This window comes from Macrobrachium rosenbergii, chromosome 17, assembly GCF_040412425.1.
Source record: "Macrobrachium rosenbergii isolate ZJJX-2024 chromosome 17, ASM4041242v1, whole genome shotgun sequence".
In the NCBI taxonomy this organism is placed as follows: domain Eukaryota; kingdom Metazoa; phylum Arthropoda; class Malacostraca; order Decapoda; family Palaemonidae; genus Macrobrachium; species Macrobrachium rosenbergii.
Window position 1 is genome coordinate 39,454,560 of NC_089757.1, and position 27,586 is coordinate 39,482,145.

At 41.5% G+C, this 27,586-nt stretch overlaps 1 protein-coding gene across 2 annotated transcripts in view; it reads left to right on the forward strand.

The window, feature by feature from the left end:
* Positions 1 to 2,680: 2,680 nt before the first annotated feature.
* Positions 2,681 to 27,586, forward strand: part of Epg5 (ectopic P-granules autophagy protein 5) — a 474,230-nt gene continuing 449,324 nt past the window's right edge. The window contains exons 1-2 of one of the 2 annotated variants that reach the window (XM_067119916.1): positions 2,681 to 2,796; positions 25,839 to 25,928. In XM_067119916.1, the coding sequence (XP_066976017.1) occupies positions 25,890 to 25,928 (39 nt within the window). In that variant the 5' untranslated portion in view covers positions 2,681 to 2,796; positions 25,839 to 25,889. Of the gene's footprint in view, positions 2,797 to 25,789; positions 25,929 to 27,586 lie in introns of those variants that run through there. The other variant, XM_067119917.1, reaches the window with a different exon arrangement.

Sequence of the window (27,586 nt, forward strand, 5' to 3'; positions counted from 1 at the left end):
GCATATGGGCAATCGCAAGCCTCCATCACAACAGAAACAGGCAAATAACACTAAACTGGATTCCGAGCCATGTGGGAATCCAAGGAAATGAAGAAGCAGATTCTTTAGCAAAAAATCACCCCCTCGTTCACACAACTTAAAAACAAGGCGGTCCTGGTCGTTTCGGCCGTAAGTCACTTTAGGCCGTAACATCCAAAACAATGTAAGACGTTATGTTTATGGTATTTACCGTTATGTTTATGGTATTTACCATTATTATTTCATGTTTTACGTACATCCCCAAGGGGCTGGTACTAAACACGGCGCCCATTTTGCACGTAAACGTGCTTACGGCCTAAATGACTTACGACCGAAACGACCCGAATGCGTTTTCGGTGGCTCAAAAACCGCCAAATAGTGCATGGACATCGTAAACCTAAAACCACACTATAACCAAAGACACGTCACGGGCCCTAGCAGTCATAATCCATCGGCTAAGGCTAGGATACCAACGCACATGGCAAAGAATAGTAGACAACCCCCAACCATGCAAGCACTGTGAAACAATCCCAGAAGAAGCCCTGGAACACTACCTACTTGACTGTGCAGAAACAGAACAGTTAAGAACAAGTTATGAAGGAAATGAAAGAACAGCTACCCAAATAACAAAGCACATACTGGCAAACATTCATGAAAATTTGCAGGCTTCCTATGCTCCTACCCACCACCAAAATCCGTACCTTTAACCACCCGCTTCCCTTCCCAATTCTTAAAACAGACAAAACAGACCCGACCGCTACTTTAAACCAGACAACAAATCAAAAACCATTCCATCTCATCTCTAACTGCTGGCTCTTTAGAAATCACTTTCCCCTATCAAAATCACATTTTATCCACCACAATCAACACCCAACAAATGAACAAAACACATACACACACAAGGACCGGACAAGGAAAATGGCTTTCGATCATCACGAGCTACCATACTAGCTAGCTGTGCCTGCTACTCAGACTCTTCTTTTTCCCCATCTGTTGGCGGTCTCTCCCACTAGCCAACACTCACTGCTATCATACTTTTGTCCTCATCTGATGGGTACCTTAGAGTTCAAATAGTTTGCAACATTGCCTGTCAAATCTTTTCACTTCAAAATCACTCCCACCAAAATCACTTTCATGCATCATAATAAAGTTTTCGTCTAACCTACCCATCTCACGGACTCACCAACATAGAGTTACGGGCTGCTCTAGGAGCAAGAGCCCGTGCTGGCACAAGGCCAGCTAAATCTGAAACGACAACAACAACATCAATAAACCAGCAGTACTTGTCTCCCTGCTCGTTATTTCGCACCTCTCTCACAAGGCCAGTGATTTGCTGAGCAGGTTTTCACAAAATTGAAGTCCACCTGTGGAGGAGAATCCCAGCCATTACTGGGGTCAGATAAACGTTCAGAATAGTGTGATATATTCTTGATGTGCCCAAAACGCTCAAGACAGTTTAAGGGGCAAACAGGTCGTGTTACGTATCACGTTCCCGAAGCTGTGTTCTCCTTAATAAATCTATTGATATGCAATAAAATCGGTTCCAGTTATATATTAAGCATAAGACACAGTATCTTGACTAAACCTATGAAAATGGATGGTTGTACTTTGACAATAATATGTTACGAAGTATGATTTGCGAGTTCGGTAGTATCTGTAAGTTATGTCGGCAAAAGCGATTGACCGTTTATGGAAGGAAGAAAAAACTGTGTCAGTCACTATCTTTACTTTTTAAGCGCCACAGATATCTACTACAAAATATATATGTGGGTCCCTTTGTGTATAATGAATAATGCAATTGGTCTAAAAGAAACAGAAATGAAACAATGAAGAGTTAGAATTGAGTGCAAAATTAGTTTTCCAATTCAAAAATGCAGATATACAAATTGCACTAAATCACTGAAAACCATTTTCTTGAAACTGCTGATCCATTAATAATTATAGCTTCATCAATACTTATTTTAAGCCACAGTTTTATCAAACAAAACTGACATATGTAAAATCTTGACTATAATTTTAGCTTTTCTCCAACGTCGTCATGTTTGTCATCATGACCAATTGAACAGCCTTTGAACCGAATTAAGATCATTTGCGCAATTGGCCAGGGCGTTACATTCTTTCGACTTTCTTTATATACCCTCCAATTGGTAGGTTATGTTTGTTGATTTTATCGCTAGGAAATTATTGCAGAGGACAATTTTAGGATTCTTAATATTTAGAAATCAGTACGTGGCTTTGTCTAATGTCAATGAGCTGCCAGCATTGCATGTTTTACCATGAAAACCACTAAAGGTCCGAACCAAAGTTATTTCATCGAATGAATTCATGAGTTTCTAAAGGAACAATAGATTATATGTGACACAGTTATGGCTAAAACCTCTAGATATTAAGTTAGGTCACACAGCATGAATGCTCCCAAAGAGAAGGAAATATATTCTTGGTCTTATAGCATTTCTTTCAGTAAGTTTTTGAGAGAGGCTTCGGATGTCGTGTATTGTGTTGTTTTGATAAATTGTTTATTCGCTGTCGGTGAAATTGCAATTTCTGCCAGTATAGTTATAGGTGAATTGAGTTTTTGAAAACCCTGTCATCAGGTACGTAGGGACGTAAAAATATGTTTGTATATGTATGAGCCTTATGATTAATGTGTAACACCCAGAGTTCAAGTTGAGGCCTTTGTTTACATCGAATCATTGAGCTGAAAGAAGAAGAAGAAGAAGAGTGACGACTGATCTCCCAACAGGTGACTTCTTCGGTTTAGTCTTGTCTTTGATACAGGTGAGTCGCTTTCCAAATATGATTGCCATTATAGACTGTGCGTTTTACACAAATGTCAACGATTTCAAAAACGATTTATAAGAGGAATAGGCAAGTGATAGCACTGCGTTCATGAGCCTGAGCAACGCGCAAGGCGTCACAGTTCGTCTTGGCATAATTCGGTTCTGGGGCCATTGTCGCTCTCTCCCCGGTGTTTTAGTTTCTTCACGTTGAACGTTTTGACGCCGTTCGTCCTGCTGGCCAGAGACTCCAGGCTAGGCCCAGCGCCAACCTCACGTCGCCCAACCGGATAGAACTGGAGCAACGCACTTCATTGGGTATCACTTCGAAATGGGCTTTCCCATACCACTTTGGTTGCTTATCAAGAATTTGGCGTTATTTTTTTGTCAGTCGACCGTCATTAACCCGTAATCGGCTCCGGAAGTTGTACGCTGGCCGTCCTCGAATGCTACCAAAAATGTGCTGCGTTATAGAGATTCTATAGTAAGTATTATTTACTATAATATTATTTCAGCTAACAGCAAACAGTTCTTCTGTTGTAGTTATGATGTGAGGCTTGAAGGATTTTGATTTATTCATCGCTAGCGGAATACTTATCCTTCCCGCAATGATGTACTGTATACACAATTAATAAAATTGATGATTTAGCCGGAATATTGCACTCCTTCAGCCAATACGCAAAACTGTGTTTACTGGATTACAGTTTTGCTGTATTAGCTATGAGAAGCAAAAGTGGTATTCACGTCAATTTCTATTAATTTTGTATATACTCTGTCAAAGGATAAAGTATTCGTTACTTCATACGGAAATAAACCCAAAAACTGGTTCAAATCACATCATAATACAACAGAAAACCTATATTTTGCGTTGAAAGCAAGCACGTCCATAAGTAAAATAATACCAAAAGGGAGTTTAATACACCCGAGGGTCCAGGGAGACAGACTCATCGTATGCTAAGTAACGGCCTGCTAGGGTTAGCTAGGTATGGTGTTAGTTTCTTTTGCACAGGTTTCTTAGTCAATCCCTTTCTAAACATATGGCTCTGATGACTTGCAAAATGCACGAACCATTCCTGTTAACAACAACACGTGTGGCCTGGTATGCCTCCTTCAACACTACCAAACCCTGTGTTCCCAAACGGTCCTCAACCATGTTGTAGATACGGTTAACCCTAAGGGACGTGGCATTATGTATCTTGCATGCAGTATAGTCATGAGCTCCCGCAGTTTGAGACTTAGTCTCTCAAAACCCATTAACACGGGAGAAAGGAACCGTGACTCGCACTCCTTCCTTGTTCCTCTCCGTCTCAACCACAAAGATTCAGAACGTGGCTTTGGGGAGAATGAGGTCCCACAGTTCTTTAAGTATCTCAATTCATTCAAAATTGCCAAAATGGTACAGAGATAAGGCAAGACAATTGAATTGAAAACTACAAATCACAGTTTCAGCAGCAAAGTGGCAATAAATTACAAAAATAGAAGGTATAAACACGACAAGGCACAGCGGTTGGGCCAAAAGGCACAGGGGATGGGGGAAAAGTATGCCTCACCAAATATAAGGGGAAACTCAACATTTGTTTCACAACACAAATACAATTTTCTAAATATTACACTCTCTATTATATTATAAGCAAAATATTTAACAGTGTTCCTTAAAAGGGTAGATTTTAAGAATAATTAACATTTGATACAGTGCAACACAAAACTGACCTTCTCTTGGACAGTGCAATGTACATTTAACACAAATGCAAAACACAGGACCTGGAGCATTCCTCATTGACAAAAACATACACTTAACATCCTCCCTACCATAGGGGTGTGTCAACACTCCTATCGTCATAGGAACCTCCACTACAATCTCAATAACCTCGAAATTTTACAAGTAAAGCTGTAACAGGTGCCTTTAACAGACCTCCTCTTCGGTTGTACCCACATTAGACTCGGGATTATTCAACAGGATCCACATGATCCTCTGCAATCTGACTGTCCTTTATTTCATCAGGGGAATTACAAACCTCTTTCTCACTGACATCTGATATTTCCAAATTATACAAGTTGTACAGGTCTGGTTATAAATCCAACATTTAGTTTGTAACTCAACACTTTCTCAATTACTCCATCTCTACTAGGGGACACCAGTAATACACCATGTACTACATCAACTTGGCACTCTTTCTTCTTTTTACTGTTACAACAGAACCCTACTTTACAACAATTTGCTTATTTCCCTTTACCATGCAAGGTGGCTTCAAGATACTTGATTGCAAAGCCCAAAATTTCTATAACTGGACTAGACGTACAGCCTCTCTCACATTCAAATCCTTTGAGGATATACCTGAGACATGCTCATCTACACCCTAACTGAAACCTGCCTGAACAACCAATAAGGAAATTAGATGTAAGGAATTTAGCAATCATCAGGTTCTTCACCCACAAACATCATGGTCCAGAGTTAACATGCTCCACCTTCTGGAGTGTGGTTTAATTCACTCTAGACAATGCCTTAGTGCCCAACATCTTCCCAACACAACCACTGATCTAATGAGGTGTTCCCACCAGCCTCCCACCATGGCGTGACAGGTACAGTAAATCCTTCATTGAGGCACCAGTGCGACACAATGCTGCTTCCTCACAGGTTGGAGGCACCTTGCCAAAGGATCTAGCATTCTCCGAGTAGAACACTGAAGGGACACTCAATGCCTAGCCGAGAACTGTCGACTGCCAGCCTGCAGTCAGCAACCCTGAAGTGGACTCTGCAGCTGAGGTGGACTGCTCAAACAACAGCAGAGGTAAAAAAGAATATGCAACTTGAAGGAAATTAACACAAAACAAGTGACCAAATAAAGTCTAGACTCTGTAACAGTGAAAGGAGGGGAAGATTTAACTTAACGCAGAAGGGAAGCCACAGGCTGAGAACAAGCCATGGCTTTCACGCCGATGACAAGCAACATTCTCTGGCGTAACCCTCTTGCAACCTGACAAAGGTACAACTGATCCAATAATTGTTTTCAGAAAGTGTGAAAGATATGTAACAACACCAACATGTTTAAGTAACCTATGCTGAAATGAACCAATAACAAAGCAATGTGAGTACCAGGGCAATGATAGGGTGCTTACTCGGCAAAACTCAATTCAGCATTTTCAACCGCTTTATTCTCGTGTAAACCATCCTCATCTAGATAAGGATCGAGTTTGACCAAGGAGGACCCCTTTGGGAGGGGCCGAGACCTTGTCAAAGCAGTCACTTCTCTTGCAAAGTCCTCTTTTTGAGCAAAGTAAAGCAGTGTTACCTTGGCTTTCTGGCACTTCTCCATAAGTCAAGGGACCACCACCTTAAGGGAGGAAGCCATGGTAACCAACAATTCTAACACCCAGCTTCCACAACATTTATGCCTTCTTGAGCGAACTCCATCGAGAGAATTCAAACAAGGCTGATGAGACTCAACTGCAACACAAACAATGTCTAGTGTCTGCTTCATAAGTTGCTCTTTCAGGGGAACCTCTCTCTGGCCTTCAGAAGTGGAGAGATGATGTGCGTAAACCAAGGGGGACCCATCAACCAAACATCAGACTGCGTGAGTTGTTCCGCATAAACACCTCTAGATATCAGATCTGCTGGGTTGTCTTTGCCAGGACACTGTTGCCAACAAGAAGGAGGGGTCAACCCTTGAATTTTTCACAACTCTGTTAGCCACAGAGGTTTTCCATCGGTTTGGTTCTTCCTTAATCCAAGCTAGGGCAACCATGGAATCAGTCCAGCATTGAATAGAAACCCCCTGGACCAGCCACAACGCAGACTTCACAAATACAACAAGACTAGCACATAATAGGGCACCAAGCAATTCTAGCCAAGGGAGGGAAACTTTCTTTTATAAGAGATACCTTACCTCTTGCAGCAACCAGTGATACCTTGAAATTACCTCTGTCAGGCACGCTCACATATACACAAGCACCATAATCCCTTTTCTGAGTGCATCACCCAGGCATGGATTTAATATCAGGAAGATTCTCCAGGGTAACTCTGGAAATAAGTAACGACACTGTATTAGTAACTTGGCCAAGTAATTACATAGCTAGTTCATTCCCATACTGCACCTTGAATTCAAAATTTCACGGGTAACACTTCCCACGCTTGTGTTAGTGACCAGTTCCCCCCTCCCAGCGCATATTGGGAACGCACTGCAACAATAACTTCCAACCTGGTTCCTGCTGTGCCTGGATGAACAACTACAATTATGGCGGCAGATGTATTCACATTTCCTGATATAATGATCTGGATTTCGGTGGTGTACACATCCACTGGAATGTGATAGTAACCCTTCATGAAATCTCAGGTGAGTTTTCTTGGTTTTGTTGATTCATCAGCAGAATTTTGTCTAAAAGTCTTTGTTTACATCTAGGCTTGTGCCACCCCATAATAACTCTGCCTAAAAGTAATCTGTGTGTTATACATTCCTTAGCCAAAACTTTTGCATTATGTTTTGTTTACTGGCTCAGATTACTCGCAGTTTCAGTATAATTTATTTTAAATTAATTTTAGAATGTTACTTTTCGGGCATAGACACTCGCAAGCCAGCTGATATAATTGCCTTAAAAGTAATTCTTGAATGATTCACAGTCTTTAGGCAATCCAGGTACAACATTTTTTGCCTAGGTTACTTGTGAGCAGCTAATGAGTTTTGCTCTGTAATCTGCATCTTATGTCACCCTTTAGTCCAAATTTACATCAGTGGGTTTAACAGGGCGACTGTTCACAAGCTGCCATTATATACTGCTTCAGTTGTAATTCTTGAATGTTTCTGTCATTCTTTTAGCCAAAATTTGCATTTTGTTTACTGAACTTAGTATACTTGTTAGCCATTGTAAATAATATTACCTTTAACTCTCACATGTCTTTCTGCAGGGAATTGGAAAGTGTAGGGTGAGGAAGTAGTAAGGAGAGAAGGGTGCTGAAGAGTGCAGTCTCTAGATTATATATAGCAAGCTTCCTGAGATAGAGGCAGTTTGAGGATTTGAAGTCTTTCAAAGTGAAACTTTAAACTTTTTGTTATCATTACTGTGATATGGTATATCAAACAGTGGCGTGGAACATGCAGGTGTGATGACGCATGCTCATGGCAGGCTATGATCTGATGAATAAACTTTATTTCCGATAATGGAGGTGCCCACAGTACTGCTTCTCCTAGGCCTAAGCCATCATTCATACCCCCTTCACCTGGGAGGAGCCATACTGAATGTCCAAGGGAGGCTGGCGGGATGCATCTCTGTAGCTGCCTGTCGAACCTGTTGCATTTCAGGAATGGTTAGGACAGCTACTGGGGTACAGCATCTTTCATGGCAGTGTGGTAGAGGAGGCAGCTATCCGGCCCGCCAGATATCCTAGACCTAAAGTCCCCGTCATACCCCCTTCCTGGGAAGGAGACATACTGGCGGTCCATGAGTCCGAGGGTTTGACCTGCAGCTGGTCCCTCAGCCTGCACCCTGTAACCGGTACAGTATTGCCAGACAGCCACGATGTGATCCAATGTGAAAGCTTTAGTGTTTCAATGTGTAGTGAGCATCACTCAAATGTCATTTTCCAGAGCACTGGCTCAGCTCATAGTCTGATGTCTCTTGCTGCTAAGTGTTTGTCCAGTGTTCCAGAAAAACAATGACCTCTCTCCAGGCACCCAGTGTCCGAATTACTTACTTTGGCTGTACATATTCTAGTTAACAGTTCAGAGAAATTAGCATGGCCCCTGCATACAGGATGACACACGCAGACTCTGTGAAGCCTTCCACAATTTTCTTCAATCGGCACCCAGGTTTTCATTTAGAAACTCTGTTGCTCTTTCAAGCTAGTTCCCTGCTAAACTCCTGGCTCCAGCTCAAGTAGTTCACCAGTCCCTTGCCAGGCACCTACTCTCTCTGCTCATCACTCAGCACTCCGCTCACGAGCTTTGTTTTCTGTTTAAGGATTGTGGCAGGCCCAGAAGGATCATGTTGTGCTACAGATTTTGTGGTCTGAACAAGGTGTAGTCAAGCCTACGGATTTATGTCCACATGGCTACCAAGAGTCTGCAGAGTCGGCAGTTGCGCCATTGTTGTCCATGATGTTGTACAATGCTTTGCAGATTGCTCGGAAGTTTACAGTGGAGACGAACCAGAAGGCCCATCTTCCAAGACAGGGCCAGTTTGGGGACTCAGCCTCACCTCTCTGCAGCATTTAGGTCTTCATCAGTCCTCTCCTCTTCTTTGCCACTTTTTCTGACTCATGTTGTCTTGACTTAGAAATCCACTCTGTTCGGACCAAAGTACTTTGTTTACAATCAGACAAGTTACCACAGTCAGATTGCCACCGCTTTTACCATAGCCCTGATTCAAGCGAACTCCTGCAGGTGGCTGCACATACATAAATGGTAGCCCAGACCTTTTATTGAGGAACCACGCCAGAACTGAAACTTTCCAGGTTGTGCTCCCGGATACGGATCCTCTCACATATGTTAGAGAGTCAGGCATTTTCCTGGGAGCTTCAGTACTCTCTTGACCTTAGTTTATACCTAGACTGTGTTAGTTCTCTCTAGATGATTTCCTCATTCCTAGCATATAATGCAAAGAAGAAAGGTCTGCTTTTCTCTCATTCTCTCTCTCTCCAAGCAAGAAAACTCTCTAATGATAATGATCGATTCGATTTCATTCAAGCTCCAAAGTTCTGATGACAAACTGACAGGTACTTCAAGATCCCCATCTGGCTGGAACTGTGGCATCCATGGGGAAGTCTATGATCCCATCACACCTTAAGAAACCTTCAAAGCTCAGAAAGCACCAGTACAAGGTTTTTCTGCTAGATTTATTGCTCAAACTATGTGGTTGCAGATGTCATTCTTCAGTCCGCTCACACTATGGCTCTTTCTTGAAGCTAAAGGTAGTTTCTACTCTCTTCTTGGAGACATCTATATCATCCAGATACCCTTCTGTACCTGAGGAGATCACATCTTTAGTAATCGAATAAAAGGTATTGATCTATGCTTAACCAAGTGTTTAACACAGGCCTAGCTTTTTGACAACCTTATCTGTCTTTGACATGTCCAAGCTGAAGGAATCAATTTGGAGCCTGGATGTTTTCTGAATGACCGACTTAGTCCCTTTTTTGATCCCTGGGCCTCTCTTTTCAAGGCAAATCCCACATGAAGACATCTCCTTCCGAAGTGATCTCGAACTTCGACTAGACACACGTAGATTTACACTGGATTTCTTTAGCTATAACTAGGATCCATTCAAGCTCTAGATCTTTCCTTCTCCTCTTTAGGAAGTTAACGACATCAGTTGACTCTGAAGAAGAGAGAACCTTCTGTCCAGCCACAGCTTTTGGGTTTTACATGAACAGAACTGCACTCAAGATCACATCCTGGAAAAGCTTATTTAACGAGCATGAGGAAACATTTTGTTTCTTAAGAAGTCAAGGACACTGGAAGCAGCCCTTCCTCCTAGCTCAGGCTCATTGTCCTTACTTATTCAGCTTAGTCCTACTGGAATTATGATTGGTTCTCCGTATCTCTACTCTTATATCTCCACATAGCCCTACTGGAAGTGTCTCGCTTATCAAGTGATCCTAGTCTTCTAGCTCACTGTCGCCGCAGTCTGGGCAACAGCTACAGTCTGGCATCAGCTGCTGTCTGGCAACAGCTATAGAGCCTGAGAGTCACGAGCATCTGGTTTGTCTGCCCCAGCTCACACTGGCACCAGCTGTTGCTCCAAGCACCCGTTATCTCCCCATGAGCGCCCGCCATGAAGCACTTTCATGGGCGCTCATGGTTCATGTGCTCGTTATTACCACGGTCACTGCAGCTCCCAAGAGTGCTCTGCCAGGCCGTCCCCAGTTTCTTATCTAACTGGCGCCAGCGCTGGTGCCAGCACAGCTGACACCAAATCATTCTCTTCCGCACATTCGCTGCTTCCTCTGTTCTGTGGGAGAATAGAGGTCTCTGTCCTTTTGAGCTTTTCAGATGACCATCTCCTCTACATATGGTGATATGTGCATCCAATTCATTCACTGACTAGAACATATATTGCCCTCATGGACTTCTAACTTGGTATTACATTTCTATGCCTCATACATTCATTCTGCCTTGAACTACAGGAATGTAACGTTCTTCCTTTTTCACCATTATGGAAGTTAAATAGTGTTGAATCTTGTGCCTGAGAGATCATTTATGACTGCATGTATCGCGAAGGAAGAATAGGATTGTCTTTTCCTGCTGTGTCTGCAATTTGTAATAAGGTGTTGAGTTTTTTGTGTTTCAGGGGTACATTGTATTAGCACCCACCACTCTCAGTGATGGGCTGGTTTCATCTCGCATGAGGTGACAATGTTGTCCGTTGAGTGACTCTGAGCACCCAGGTCAAGGGCGCAGCACCTATCATAAAGCTTTGCTACTATTGAGTGGACTTCTCCACTGCAAAGTTCACTAAGTAGGAGGCGACCCATGGCTATACCACTGACACAATGAGAGTTAAGATGGCACACTGCATAGAGTGCAGTATCCCAGTAGCTCTCTTAACTGATAGGTAAACTACAAGTATTGTGCCCAATGCTAGCAGTTTTTTCTATTTTCTAAGCTCATTACATTATATATATAGTTATGAGTATATATATATATATATATATATATATACAATATTATATATTTATATTATATTATATATATAATATATATATATATATATAGCTTTAATGTTTTTGGAGTAGAATATGTCCTTATGTATCTCACATCCTATCAATGTGGAGTCAGTTATGTAATTACTTGCAAATATCATATAAAAATGACATTTTGATAATAAAATGTTTTATATATACTTACCAAGTAATATATGATCGAGCCCACGCTTCTCCTCACAGACATAAGGCATGAACAGATTGAAGTTATCTGCTAAAGTCTTTCCTAATATTCCCGCTAGTGGCCGTGAACTGGTCACCTACACAGATACGCAGGTGCGAAGTGTTACCCACGAAATTTTGGAATTAAGCCACAGTAAACCCCATGTGCATTCTCGCGATTTGGCGGACTGACCTATTCGCGGATTTCTCCATGAAATTACATACATCGCGGTTCAAGTGAGTACCAGTTCATTCATCGCTATTTTTCACTGTGAAATATTCACTAATCACTGTATTTTCTATATTTTCAAGACTAAATGCACTTTTTTTTTTTTATAAAATATTAAAATAATTCAGGTAACCAGGCAGTGCTCATTGGCAATAATAATTTGATTTTTGTGGTGGATAAGCAGTTAATACCGATACAGCAACATTTGGCAAGATTTTAAAATTTCGTGTACGCAGGCAGCAGCAAGAATCAGGCAGCGAGAGAGACCAAATTACAATTGACCAACTTCTCCCACCAGCTTTTATCCATCTTCAGTCAAAAAGTAAAAGAAATGACAAAGTAATGCTGGTACGTAAATGCGCATGTTCATAACAACCTAACAAGAAACTGTTGTTTGCTTATAACCGAATCTGGATAACAACAGCTGTTTTGTTTATTTCAACCATTGTATGTAGAAAACAATTACCGTGCATTTATGACAAAATGACGCTAAGTAGAATAGGGAATGATATATTTTACATTAAACCTTTTTTGCTATGGATAAAAGATTAGGCAAGGAAATACAGATACTACTATTTTTAGGGCGTTAGAAGCGAAGCTGAGAAACAATATCTAAGCTGCTAATGACTATAAATTATCGGCATCTGCAACATGCGGATGAAATCGACCGTAAATAAAATTGGAGAGAAAAAGTATTTTAACTAAAGTACTGGTCTTGAAAGAACACATATTATTGCTGTTTTCATGCCGTTAAAAGATAACAATACGAAGCTCGCTTTTATGATGGAATCAAATGAAAATGGTTGAACGGAATTTTGATTTTACACAAAACAAACATGCCCTCAAATGCCAGGTTATCTGTTAACGAAAAAATATTAAACAATTTCACAACGAGGTGTATATGTTATATTTCGACTTAAAACACTCTTCATGTAAAGAAAATAACCTTTGCCCCGTATAAATTAAGTATTTAGAGATTCATGCACGTTAACTAGAAGCAAGAAAGTGTTTTGAACTGAGTTAACACGCGTAAATAAACTTACCATGTAAATTGATTTCCAAAACCAGAATTGATCGTAGTTTATAATAATAAAAGCAATATAAGAATATGTATGTATTATATTATTGATAAAAGTAGTTAAACATAACATCTTAAAATTTCCATGAAAAAGATGCATACAGGCAGTCCTCGGCTAACGGGCGGCTCGTTACAATGCTAAATCTGGTTTACAGTGCTTGTCTAGTGACAAAAATCAACGATTTCACTTTATCGGCGCAATACATACCAACAGAGGTGCTTCATAACCTAAAATCAATAGCTGGGTGCCAAACCGCCATTTTCGGTTATCATCACACCCTCAGAACGGAACCCCGCCGATAACCGGGGACTCCGTATTCATGTGTTGATGTTTGTATAATACAACATAATATGTGAATATCGAGTATGCAATCCCTCTATATTGCAGTAGGGGATGCGTATCACACCCCTCGCGAATAGCTAAAAATCAACAATATTTTAAAACCTCTAAAAATACAAGGAACTGCCTATTGTGATAGTCTGACAAAAAAATATAAAAATGTATGCAGGTATTATCCTACTTACGCATGGGGTTAGGTTCCAAAACCCATCATTTGTTGGAAAACGATCAAAATATAGCCTACAGCTTCACACTAGGTATTCAGTACCATGTAGACATATGGTAGCTTCAGCCTACACTATAAAGCATACTCTATACATATGCTGTATAGTAGTACTCACACATCAGCTTAATTCTGAGGTCTTACAGACTGACTTATGATAATTCAATACAAAGAGAAATTGAATAACAAACAAGAATTGAAGCGTAGCCTACACTATGGCAGCCTATGCATATACGGTAGACTAGCCCACATTATACTGTACTTTACCAAGTAATTACATAACGTGGAGCCCACCCTCCTCCCCACTGATGGACATAAGGCATGAACAGATTGGAAGTTATCTGCAAAGTCGCTCCATTATTCCCGCTAGTTGGCGGAACTGGTCACCTACACAGACGCGCGGCGTGTCAATACCTGCAAAATTTAATCTGCTGCCGGTAAGTGAATCCAATAGCTATGTAATTATTTGGTAAATATATAAAATTTTATTTTATTTTAAAAATGTCATTTCTCAATTATTCAAGCACAGAAAACCCTACAACTCCACAACTTAACTTCTGCTTCATGAGTCTCAGGTAATACCATCCTAGTCTAGACTCAATCTCCAAATCTCTTGGAACATTATTTGCATGCATAACAAATGGACATAAGGACTCCCATGGGTCAAACATCAAGCTATAGGCTCATTATGTTTTCTCCCTTAGTACAAACAATATCCCCTGGGTCCAAATTCTTAATCTTAAAGGTAAAACAGTCAGGGGAGGAAACCCAGTGTGTTTCAAAACCTTACACTTTTCACTTGAATCTTCAGTTATGGGCAAAGTTTTGCAATTAGAAATGCTCTTTGACAGCGACATACCCAGCTTCTTCCAAAATACCATAGGCTTTTTAATCTTGAACAGGCTTGCTGGGCTATCAGCCCCAGAAAGCCAAAGGCCATTCACATACAAGTTCTCTTGCAATTCAGAAAGTAATTTTTGAGGATGGTACTCTTAAATGAAATTTCAAAGTGGTATTCAACCAAAAGTGACTACTTTATATCCAAATGGTATTCTATACATCGGTAATGTTTTGCAGTCTTTTCTCCTTCAACAAAACCAGGAACATCACGGTCCTCCCCTCACCTCATTTGAAAGAAAGCTTTCAATATCAGCTGTTAAGGCAACCTTCCACCTTCAAAATCTCAGTGAAACCTCTACTAAATCAGGTTGGTAAGGACCACTTTGCATTATAACAGTCGCGTAGGACACCCCATTGCTGCTAATGCGTCGGACCCATCAAAAACATGCCTTCTCTTTTTGTGGTGAGGCTTACCTCCCACACCACCACTGGGCGATACGGCAACATAAATACAGTACCCACCCTTCAACCAATGTAGGATTTCATCTATTATGCCCCTCTTTCATACTCATGAAACACTTATAGTATTGTTCCTGGGCAGACAAGTTAACCTGCACTAATTGACAACTCAGATTTTCCACCAAGGCCTGGGCATTCAATGTTAGTAACTCTAACTTTATGACTCAGATTTAGCCGTGGAAGGGTCACTTCTGCCAACTGCCTCTAATAACTTACATAAAATTCTCAAATTGAACTGGGCATAGGTTGGTTGTAAGGCTCCCAGACTGTGTTTTTGGGCTTGAATGCCTGCAGGTTCTAAATCCCAAAAAATTACTCAAGCTATTCTCCTGTAAAGTATCAATTGCTAACATTTATGCAATTTCATACCACAGATACCTTTGGACCTAGTAATAGATCCAGACAAACCCAACCAAAAATTAGAATTCTGGGCCACAAGTTCCTCATGACATATAACCTGTTAGGAATCACTGTTTCAGTACAGATCTAGACCAATCAACGTATCAACTTGTATTTTTCGGTTGGATCCATATTCATCAGCTAGGTTAAAATGTGCAAAAGGCTCTAAACACTTTGGTTCCACCTTGGTCCTACATAAAGAGGGACAAATTACATTAATCTCTGCAACCTTAAAACTATATCTGTGGTTATTTGCCCCCAAACTCATAACCTCATAGATATTGCATAAATCTGTCTTGGAGACCTTACCCCCCACCAAAGGCAGAAAATGATAAATACTCAGAGGACAGCCACTTAGGGTTGACTCTTTGTACCAATTCCTGTGAAATGTAGGACCGATCTGATCTAATATCAAACATTACAGTGGCCGAGGTGATACCTGATGGCTTACAATTTTTATTCTAGCCATTTGCTAATACACAGCACTTCTTAATAACCCTAACCCTGGACTCATAAGGTGCTACACCCACATGTAACAGAATCACTTCCCTGCGCTTTTTCCATCACTCCAGGGTTTTACTGTGTTGCAGGGTTTAGCATCAAACTTCCAACATATAAGGAGGGTGATTTCTCAGCAGCCTTGAGCATAATGGCTTACTGGCCAGGCACTTAAACACAGCCACCTTTCAACAGCTGCTTTTCTCTTGAATTGAGAGCTTCCCGCCACCATAACACTTTTCACTGGATGTAGTTTTCCACAGAACGCACACTGGGCGGCTTTGAAGTATTTTCCTGATGAGGTTTGAAGGGCAGAGGTCGAACCCTGGCTGAGTTTGCTTCTGCCTTTTTTCCATGCCAGACCTGGTTTTTCTGTGGTTCAGCCCCTAAGAGCTCAGCCTTTCTTGCCTTCAACTTTGTTGCAGGAATTTCTGTGCACCCCTCTAAGTCTCTCACGCCCACTGTTATGAGACCAAATCCAACTGCGCTTTCAGGGGAAGCAGGACATGATCATGGCCGCCAATACTCAAGCCCATACTGGTCCTCCAACCTCTAAGAGCCTCTAAACTGTGGACGTGGCCCACAACGCTGGCCATGTAATTTCTGGGTAACACCGTGATTTGTTATCAGATTCAAGTTTCCTACATAAGGCTAGCTGCATAAGGCCCTGGAGTGTGGGCCTCAATGATCTCCACTGGGTCGCTTGTACTTCTCTGACACCTGGCAGCCTATTTGTAATGTGGTTCGCTGCTCTGCTAGGCCCTGTATCACACTTTTTGCCTCACCCTCAAATACAGAGTGCAGGTACATAAAATGAGACACCAGAGGCATAGGCTTGTTGTCAACAATAGCCTTGAACTGGTCCCAAAATGGCCTCCATTGTTATTTTCCCACCAAATTTTACCAGTTGAAGCTTAGGCAATTGCACACTATGTGCCTCAAGACTAACCTCACTTGCAGAAACTACACTGCCCTCACTAGTCTTATTAGAGAGCACAAGTCTGTCCCTTCCATTTTAGGGTTTCACCGCGCACGTGGATTTTTCCCTACCTCTTGAGAAAAACCGTTGGCCTCACGTACTGCTCTTTAACTTCTTAAGGATTCTTGATCATGCATTGCATCCTTTGATTTTATTTCATCCCATTCAGCCTTCTTGAGTCATGTTAAAGGTCCAATTAGTTTTATTGGCCTTGTGCCATGAAGGCCGTTTTTAGTGCATCACTTAAATTTTCCACGCACAGACCAGCCATGTCTCGGCCTCTATCACACTAATTTGTTCTAACTTTGCTGAATTGTCTGTAAAACTGTGAAATTTGTCATCATTACTCCATTGTTCTTCCGTGGTCTGGGCAATTATGTAGTAAAGGCCATGATCCCCAGTTTGAGACATGTGGCAGCGTCCTCAAAACCTACTAACATGGGAGAAAGGAACCCGTGACTCGCATTCTCTCTTCCATTATTCCTCTCTCTGTCTTAACTACAAGATTCAAACGGCTTGGGAGCACGCAACCTGTGCCCTTTTTACGTATCTCAATTCATTCAAAAATTCACAGAAAAGGTACAGACAAGATTCAATTAAATTGAAACCTCAGATCACAGTTTCAACATCAAAAATGGCAATAAACTACAGAAATAAAAGATATAAAGATGACAAGACACAGGGGGTGAGCTCTAAAGGCACGGGGGATGGGGGGAAAAGTATGCATCACCAAATAAAAGGGGAAACTCAACTTTTATATACTTACCAAGTAATTACATAGGTATAGTTTCCACTTGAACAGCAGCTTAGATTCAAAATTTCTCTGGTAGTGTTTCAATATAGTTTGTGTAGTTGATCAGTCTGCCCCACTAACGAATATTGAATGACCAGCAACAATTCTCATTCGCTTTCCTACGTCTGGTGCAACACCTGTCTGGCTGTGCTTTTTCAGTAATTTCCAGTTATTTAACTGATTCCAATGGAGGATCTTTTAAATCAGCCATCGGAACATGTATATTGTGGCTCAAGTTGGAAGTCTTTCAGGATGTTTTTTCTGTTTTGTTTACAAGATCACCGCCATCATCGTGTTAACATAAACAACGCCATTGGCATTGATGGTTTTTTGATCGCTTAGCTTCTGGAGGCGCCGCATACAGTTTTCATTAAAAGTAACTCAGATGCTTAATACATAAAGTAAATTGTATGTCACGATTTTCATTAGGCCATAACTTTGGCAATTTATGAATTGTTCTGGCAAACTACTAGCGTTACTGATAATAGTTTTGTTTTTAAAGTAGTTCTCAAGAGCTCACAACACTCCATTATAAAGTTAATGGTCTAGACACTCTATTATAAAATAATTGTGTATGTTAGCTTAATAGACCATAACCTTGGTAATTTATGAATTGGTTCACGGCCTAATATACTCAGTTGAGCTGATAATATTAGTTTGCCTTGAAAGTAATTTCTGGATGTTATGTGGCATTCCATTATAAAGCAATCGGGCTTATAAGTAGCAACTACTAGGATTAGCTTTATGATCTATGAACTATAACAACCATAGGCTACTGGAGCAGACTGATAATGTTTTTACTTAAAGTAATTTTTCTAGGTGGGCAGGGACATTGCATTGCTGTCTTCATTAGGGCCATAATTTTGGCAATTTTCATTTATTTTATCGGCCATACAAGTCATGTGCAAGCCACCTACAATTGCCTGCAAGTAGTTTCGGGCATTTTGCCATTTATTAAGCCTGTAACTTTGGTGTAATTTATGATTTATTTAATTGACCTGGTGCTTCCTGGAAGCCCGCAAATAAATTTTTTATACAACCATCACAATTCATCCTTTGCAGAACGGAAGCGTTAGCAGCAGTAAGGGAGAATTGGGGTTTTTGGTTACGGTTACGCCGCTGATCGCTCTCGGTTAAGCCAAGATTAGCTCACGCTATGGTAACTTATTAAGCTTGTTGCACGCCAGCTTTGCCCCAGCACCTTCTCATGCACTCGGGCGCCAGCGCTTAGCCTGGCGCCAGTTCTCCTACTAGCTGTCTTACCACATGCTCCCACACCTGGCCTCCTTTGTTTCCTTTCATACCTTTGCCAGTCTTGTGTCTTGGCAGATGTTATCCTTTGTTATAGTGAAGTGTGCAGTGGAGGAGGTGACTACTTCCTCTTTTGATGCCTAGACAGAAGGTCCTGTTAAACTCCCCTGCATACCTGGGAGGGAGGCAAACTGAAGCTCAAGGGAGGCTCGGGGGTTTACTATTGCGGCTGTTGCCTCAGTCGAGCCTGTTATGTCCCAGGTATCGGCAGACAGCCACTGAAAGGCTGGCCTTTGTTGATGTGTAGTGGAGGAGGTGAATATCCGGCCTATCAGATTTTATAAACCCAGTCCTGTCAAACTCTTGCAAAACCTAGGAGGAGGCATATTGTCGGTCCATGTGAGTCCAAAAGGGTTTTGCCCTGGATAGTTACCCACTTAGTCGAGCCTGTTGTCCGCAGGTCTCAACGGACAGCCATTGAAAAGGCCCATGAAGATGTGCCATTTCTTTGTTGAGTGGCTACTTATGGCTTTTTTTTCTGCTTACTTGATCCTAAAGGTGTGAAATAAAGATTAGGATTCCAGTGTGGAACAAGATTAGATCCTGTGTGAACAAGATTAGGATTCTAGTTTGGACAAGATTAGATCCCCAGTGTGTCAGATTAGCATCCCAGTGTAAAACAAGATTAGGATCCTAGTATGGAAGGCATTAGGATCCCAGTGTGGAACAAGATTTAGATCCCAGTGAACAAGGATAGATTCCAGGTGATAAGATTGTGATCCCAGTGAACAAGCATTAGGGATTCCAGTGTAGACAAGATTAGGATCCCAGGTGAACAAGATTAGATTCCATTGTAGACAGATTAGATCCAGCGTGAACAAGATTAGATTCAGTTTGGTCTAGGAGGCTCCATTGACACTTTCAGATCCCAGTGGTTAGTTATGGATCAAAGGGAACTCGGGGATGCCAATGGCATTTTGGATTATCGCAGCCATTGTAAAGATATATTTCCCAGTTTTGGTGCTTCAGTGGTTGTCGTCATTGCTCTCCGGATCTGGACAGAGTCAGAGAGTGCCCAAGTTCCGAGCGCCCAAGTTCTGAGCGCCCAAGTTCCGAGCGCCCAAGTTCCAAGCTACCTAGTTCCGAACTTCCGAGTTTCCAACTTCCGAGCTCCCAGATTGCAAGCTCCCAACTTGAGGCCCACCCGAGCTCGCAAATTCCTAGTTCTCGAGGTTCCGAGTTCCAAGCTCCAAGTTCCAAATTCCGAACTCCCAGCTCCCTGAGCCCCAATTTCCAGGCACCCAAGTTCTGGAGTTTCCGAGTTCGAGCTCCCAGGTTCGGAGCGCCGCAGTCCTAAGCTCCCAACTGAGAGCCCAGTTCGAAGGCCCATATGAGGCCTGAGTGCCCAGTGTCCAAGCTCATGTTTGTGTGACCACCTATGTTCTATGTCCACTCGCCATCCTGTCTGTTTCGAGCCAGCTATCAGTTATCTGACACCACACTCGGAGACTCACGGACGCTACCTCTCACTTTTCTAATGGTTTCTGTCTACCTTTGCTTCTGCTGGAGACCATTCAGCACCAACTTAATGGTTGGGCCTGTTGGCACCTCCACCGAAAGTCTAGTGCTGTCCAGCAATAGTGTGAGAGCACCCAGCGCCAGAGGCTCGGTGCCTTGGATCGTTTCCATGCCCTGTCATGTACAGACTTGGAAGAGTTTTTCCCGCTCTTGTTTTGTATTCTCTAGAAGGAGATCCCTGGTGCTCTCTTCAACTGCGAGATTCATACTAGTTGCAACGGCTAGTCGCCCCAAATGACAACTGCCCGATTAATTAGGTTTTAGAGCACTTGACATTTTTCTGAACTTGCTCCAGATCGATAGGCTGTCAAGACCACAGTTCTTCATTTCTCTCTAGACAGTAGATGAAGGTCAAGAGGGAGACGATCCAGATAGTTCTCTCACCCATCCTGCAAGGCGACTGGATGGGAGCTTGGATATGCAGGGAGCACTCTTCCAGATCCCCGTCCGAACCCCAGAAAGTTTTTTAGTTCCACCTTTGTGGACAGGGCTTCCCAGTCGGGAGTCTTTGCTTCGGCCTCCTGATTACTAGCTCTTCTTGCATTTGACTTCCTTTTTTGTCTGGGCATTACTTCAGTCTTTATATGTCAACTGACTTCATTATCTTCAAAGAAAAGGGGGTCGGAGGCTCTTGACAGTAACCTTCACCGTGACAGGGAAACACAGTCAGACACCTCCATGTTGTTTCTAGCCCAGCTTTCAGTCGGATTTCTGTGGTGGCTGTCTGAACATGACTTGTGCAAGGGAATTCCCTGTTCTGAGCTTAGTTCCAGTCTTTCTGAGAACCTCAGAGATCTAGGTCAAGGAGCCCATTTGAAGAACCAGGAAGGTGTCCAGACCTCGTCCCCAAAAGAACGGAACCTCACTCTTTACACTCAGACCTAAAGTGTTTCTCTCAAGTGGCCCTGTAGGCAGCGGGAGGTTGAGACTGTTATAGATCTCTCTCATCTCAACAAGTATGTGCTCAGGACTTCATTCAAGATGAGACACTCAGATCAGCCTCTTTCTGTAATCTGTCAATATGGATGCTGATGTTCTTACTGATCCATGGACATTTCTTTAGGCCCCTATTTACCTTCAGTTTGGCCATCTCTCAGGTTTTATGTTGGGATGGGAAGGGATGGTAGTTTCGGGCGATGTGCTTTGACCTCTCCATAGTCCCCAAAGTATTAACTCAGCTGATGGCCCAAGTGTCAGGCCCCTTCACTCTCAAGGCATTCAAATACTTGACAACAGGCTAATTCTTGTGAGCAGCTCTGAAAGAGGCCTCCAAAGGAGATGTCTCTAAGTCTATGTTCTCAGTTAGGTAATAATCAATCTCGAGTGTCAGACCTCATTCAAACAGGAAGTTATATATGTAGAATGAGAATTCAGACTATAGTTTTGAAGGCTTTTCCAATACAGAAATGAATAGATACAATTCAGACCTGGGTATAGGACAGTTTTTTGGGTCAGGAAACCCGTATCTTTTGGCTTCATCTGGTGGGGTATTTGAATTCATTGATAGCACCTGCCCTTTGGAAGACGTCGTGTCTGTACACTGCAGAATATGCTTCACAGGAAAATGGCAGGAGAAGACCAGGTGGCGAATTCCATATGACTTAGAGATAAGGGTACCTAGACCATCAATTACAGAGCTGAAGGCATTCCAGCTAGGTCTTTACCATTTTCACTGACGGTGCAGCGCTGGTGTGGTGGCCATCTTCTCAGACGATTGCGCAGCAATATCATAAATGAGGAAAGAAGGCGGCACCAAATCGCAAGCTCTAAATCAACTTGCTCAAGAGATCCTTCGTTGGACCAAAGTCCATCAGGTCACACTGCTTCCTCAGTTTGTGATGGGGAGCAAGAACGTAGTTGCAGATGCCCTCAGCAGATCAGGTTAGATTATCATCACAGAGTGGACACTAGCACAAGAGGTGGTACCACCTGGTTCACCTTAGCCAGCAATAGTGGATCTTTTCTACCACAGCTTTCAGTTTATTTCAGCCTACAACAAGATCTTATGGTGGCGGGAGTGGATGTTATGTTTCCAGAACTGGTCGCACCTGGAGGCATATGCAGTACTCTCCACCCCATTTCTACAATAGGATCACACTCCATAGCCCTTGCGGCCCCAGAAGGAGTGGTGGATAGATCTTGGCTGATGTCAACAGAAGTACCTGTGAGGCTGCCTGTCAGACAGGACCTCTGAGGTAGTCCTCTTTGGCACAAATTTCACCTCAACCCCAAGTGTTGTTTAGTTCCTTGAGACTATCCAGCCAAGCTGAAAGCAAGGCATGTCAGCTTAGGCCTGGACAAGCTCCCATGTTAGATGAAATACCACAAATTTAAACTACCAGCATAAGTGGAGAGTAGGAATAATAGACACAGTATCAGTCCCCACAGTGTCAAAAGTAGCAGATTTTCTTCTTCGTTTGTGACATAAGAGGAGGTTTTCAGTCTCTACTATTAAGGGTTGCAAGGTGATGTTAGTATCTGTTTTTAGATTCTGCATAAGGATAAATTCTGATCCTTTCTGCTCTCTGATCTTCTTTCATTCATTTGGTGTAGAAGTCCCTAGAGATCTCTTCACCAGCCCAATGGATTTAGATGAGGTTTTTGGCAGGTTTACTGGCACCACCTTATGGACCTCTTGGGTCAGCTGATCTAAGGTCTTTGATGAAGAAGGCCCTTTTCCTTTTGGCACTGTCTACGGCAAAAAGACTTGGTGAGCTTCATGCTCTTTCATCAGTTGTGGCAATGAAGAGAGAAGATTTGGTAGTTTCATATATGCCAGAATTTAGAGCAAAAACTGAGACTGAATCCAGAGTTCTTCCATGGGAATATGTTATCCATTCATTAGCAGCATTTGTTGGCGGTCAAGAGCCAGACAGGGTTAAATCAGTAGAGTAGAGACCTAGATCTGTTTGTATCATTAAGAAACAGTTCATGTCATTTTCCAAGAATGGGCTGGGTCCTTTGTTGAGAGGTACATTGTGGGCTCAATCAACACTGTACTGTAGGTAGAATGAACCTCTTCTTCTAAAGACTAAGGTCCATAGATATTAGGGCTATTCTACTTCCACAAGTTATTTTGGTAATGTTTCAGTACTGTCAGTTTTAAATGCTACATGGAGATCGGCCAGTGTTTTTAAGTAAACATTACTTAAAGAGATGTAGAGAGTTCTTTCAGTTGCTTAGCGTAGAGCTGTGGCCTAGCACCTGCAGGCCCGAGTACTTTAGCCCTCGCCGGTTGTTGAAGAGTTAGAGGAATTTATTTCTGGTGATAGAAATTATTTCTCGCCATAATGTGGTTCGATTCTACAATAAGTTTAGATCTTTTGCTAAGTAACCAGTTGTTCTAGCCACATAAACAGCAGTAGTCTTCTGGCCAGGCTCTAGGAGAGCTGTTAATCAGCTCTACAGTGGTCTGCAAACCAAGGCATACTTCAAGAGATGTACAATGGTGGACAGATTCTATAAGATCAGCTTGGTCCCATTGTTCCTCTGGTGGTGTGATAACCCAATCATCTGCCACTCTCTCCCCTGTTCCTTTTACTAGAGTAATAGAGGCAATGTGATGGTCAGGTGAGTTTGTTCTTCGCATGTAAGATTAGATAACGTGAAAGCTGTGTGAATAAAAGCCTCTGTTATCCCACACATGTATGCTGGGATGTACAGTGCATAAGAAGCTGTATGAATGGGATGTCAGTAAATGGAGGTCTGACAAGCATACCTGGACGGAGAGAAAAAGATGTATGTCTGTGTTTGGAAGTTCGACAGTTGCCAGTTCACATGACATATCAGTCATTGCCACTTGCCTTAATTCAAAAACTTGGTGATTGAGCTTTTTGAGTCTGTGAGGAGGGGGCATGAGAGAGTGGTTGTCTGACCAGGTGTGTAGCTTAATTGGCCAACTTATGCAGACGGACTGACATAGTGACTAACCGACAATCGGCCACATTGTCTTTTTCTGCGACATCACAAGCCTGCGTTGTCAGTTTTGGTAAGTCACTTTCAAGATGCATCTGAATCCTAAGGTCACTTTTAAGATACATCTGAATCTTACAACAAAGCCTGTTTGAGTGCCATTAATTGCATCTCGTCATGTAATTTTCAATGTTGGGAATCTTGCAAATATTAGTTCTGCAGGCAGAGGAATAATGATGCACGAAATTAATTTTTGAATACCTGCAGAGCTAATAGGCACCTCCTCCTCCCCACTTTTGCTAATAGGCCAGTCGATGCACTTGCTAAAGTATAGGCTAAATTGCCTGCATAGGTGCAGTTATACAGCTGTATTATGTGTATAGATATACAGGCAGTCCCTACACTGGGGTCTGTTCTTATGGTGTGATGATAAATAAAATTTGAAAATTTTCTTGATTTTTGGGCTTTTTGCCGAAAATTTGGCACGTTATCGGCACTCTGTTAGTATGCATCGTGCTAATACCCAGCAATTAGTCAGTGCTAACAGCGGAAACGCAATTTGGCATGAAAATTGCCAATATTCGGCCGCCATTAATCATATACAACCGATCACTGATACCTAAGCCCGCCAAGAACTGGGACCGCTTCATATATGCTATTTTTTATGTTTTGTATTCAGTGTCATAAGATTCAATGTTGGTAGGGTTCAGGTAAGTATTCAAAAATAATTTTAAAATGAAAATTCATTTTGGGAACATGAAGGTACAACACACAGGTGGTTACACCCTTCACATCTGAAGGGTGGTTGTTGTTCTGTTTTGGACTGCTGGTTGTGGGCTTTCACTCAGGCACAGGAGTCACTACTACTCTACGAGATAGTCCTGCTTTTCCCCTGTAAGAAGCCTTGACAAGTCTCACTAATGTAGGCCTTACAGCCTGCTGTGTTCCAGCGCTTAGCATTATTACGCACCTGTAAAGATCACAACAGGCAGGAAATGTTTAGAAGGCCTTTTTTCCCATTAAAAGCTTGTTGTTCACTTGGCGGAACAGTTTTTTTTATCTCTGGCTGCACTAACTCACCATCCTCATTCATGTGGTGGTAAGCAAACTTTAATAGTAGGTAAGATTGATTCCAAATAATGAAAATTTTTATGATAAAATTGTTTGGATACTTACCTACTGTTAAAGTGGAAAACCACCCAGCCTCCCGCATCTTAGTGGGTGGTCATGAAGAATTCTGACAAGAACATAACATTCCAATTCCACCTGGTGGGAAACAGGTGATTACAGAGTCAGTACTACTTGGTTAGTCAAGTGTGTGTGTGCGTGTTTTTTTTTTAATGCCAATTGCACCTACTAGAGTGAAGACGTAAGCTAACTTTAACAATAGGTGAATATCCAAATAATTAATTTAATCAGAAATTTTCATTTTGTTTTTCCTGACTCAACAGCACACTGATAGGTAACAAAATCTGGTAAGTTGAGGTGCCAGTTTCAAAAGCTGTACATGAAATCTGTTTTAATATGTATTTTGTTGCAAATTTCAGGTTCTTCTCTGCAGTTTAAAAGAGGCAGACAAAGAAGGAACTTTCAGATGAATGGCTGAAGCTGTACGAAAAAAACGAACACGCTCCAAGGTATCTGAATAATTTGTACTTTCTGGATTAGACAATTTTGTTGTTTATTATTTATTAGATATCAATCTTTTAAACAGTTTGCCTTAAAATGTTTAAGCATCATGCTGTAGCGTGTAATGATGGTACTACATGGCTATACTAACTTTTACTGCATCTCTTAAGGTCTGTGTTAAAGAAATAATCATGATCCAGTTGTTTACTTAACCCTTAAACGCCGACTGGACGTATTTTACATTGACAAAAATTGTCTGTCGGGTGCCAAGTGGACGTAAAATACGTTGACTACAAAAATTTTTTTAAATATTCGCGGAAAAATACTTATAGGCCTCGTTTGCGGAAAATTTTAATTCACGTGCGTTGAGGGATGCTGGGAGTTCACGGATCACACTGTTGTTTTGTTTACAAGCGTGACCCAGCTGCGCATGCGCGAATTTCTTTCTTACCCCAAAAGAAAGCATCAGCTAACTCTGCTGAAAATCTCAGAAATTCTTTAGTCACTTTGTCATAATTTTTGCACCATTTTCTATTAGCCTTTACATAAAGTTTTATATATGAAAATATGCACAATTTCATGTAGAATACAACAAAAAATAACTCATGGTTGTAGCTTTTATCAATTTTGACATATTTTCATATAAATCACAATAAGTGCCAAAATTTCAACCTTCGGTCGACTTTGACTCAACCGAAATGGTCGAAAAATGCAGTTGTAAGCTCAAACTCTTACATTCTAGTAATATTCAATCATTTACCTTCATTTTGCAACAAACGAGAAGTCTCTAGCACAATATTTCGATTTATGGCGAATTTCTAAAAAAAAACTTTTTCCTTACGTCCGCGCTAACTCTGCTGAAAATCTTATAAGAGCCTGACGCTGTCTCTTCCAAACAAGTGTGTGTTCGTGTGTTCGCCGTCCATCGGAGCGGACAAGACAACAAGAGCTTGTCGTTTTCTTTCTCTAAAGGAACACTATTTCAACCATACAATATTTCCATCTGTTTCTCCCTAACCATTGTTGTCTTGATGTATGTGCAATCACCACTACTTGCATTGCCATGCAAGCATTCTAATCATGTACTCATAATGTTCCAACGAATCTTCTGTATCAAACTGTGTGTATGTTTCTGTTTGTGAAGACGCCAAACGTTTAGCCACTCCGATGGACGACGAACACACGTGTTTGGAAGAGACGGCGTCAGGCTCTTACAATCTCAGAAATTCTTTAGTCACTGTCGTAATTTTCACACCATTTTCTACTAGGCGTTACATAAAGTGTTATACATGAAAATGTGTGCAATTTCATGTAGAATACAACAAAAAATAACTCATGGTTGTAACTTTTATCAGTTTTGAAATATTTTCATATAAATCACGAAAAATAGAAAAAATTCGACCTTCAGTCAACTTTAACTCAACCAAAATGGTTGAAAACTGCAATTATAAGCTAAAACACTTACATTCGAGTAATATTCAATCAATACTTTCATTTTGCAACAAACGGGAAGTCTCTAGCACCATATTTAGATTTATGGTGAATTTTTGAAAAAATCTTTTATGTCCGCGCGTTACGAATTCATGCATCATTTTGTGATAATATTTTCTCTGTGTTGCTTTGATCGTTTTACAATTTGTTATATACCAAAATCATCGCAATTTAG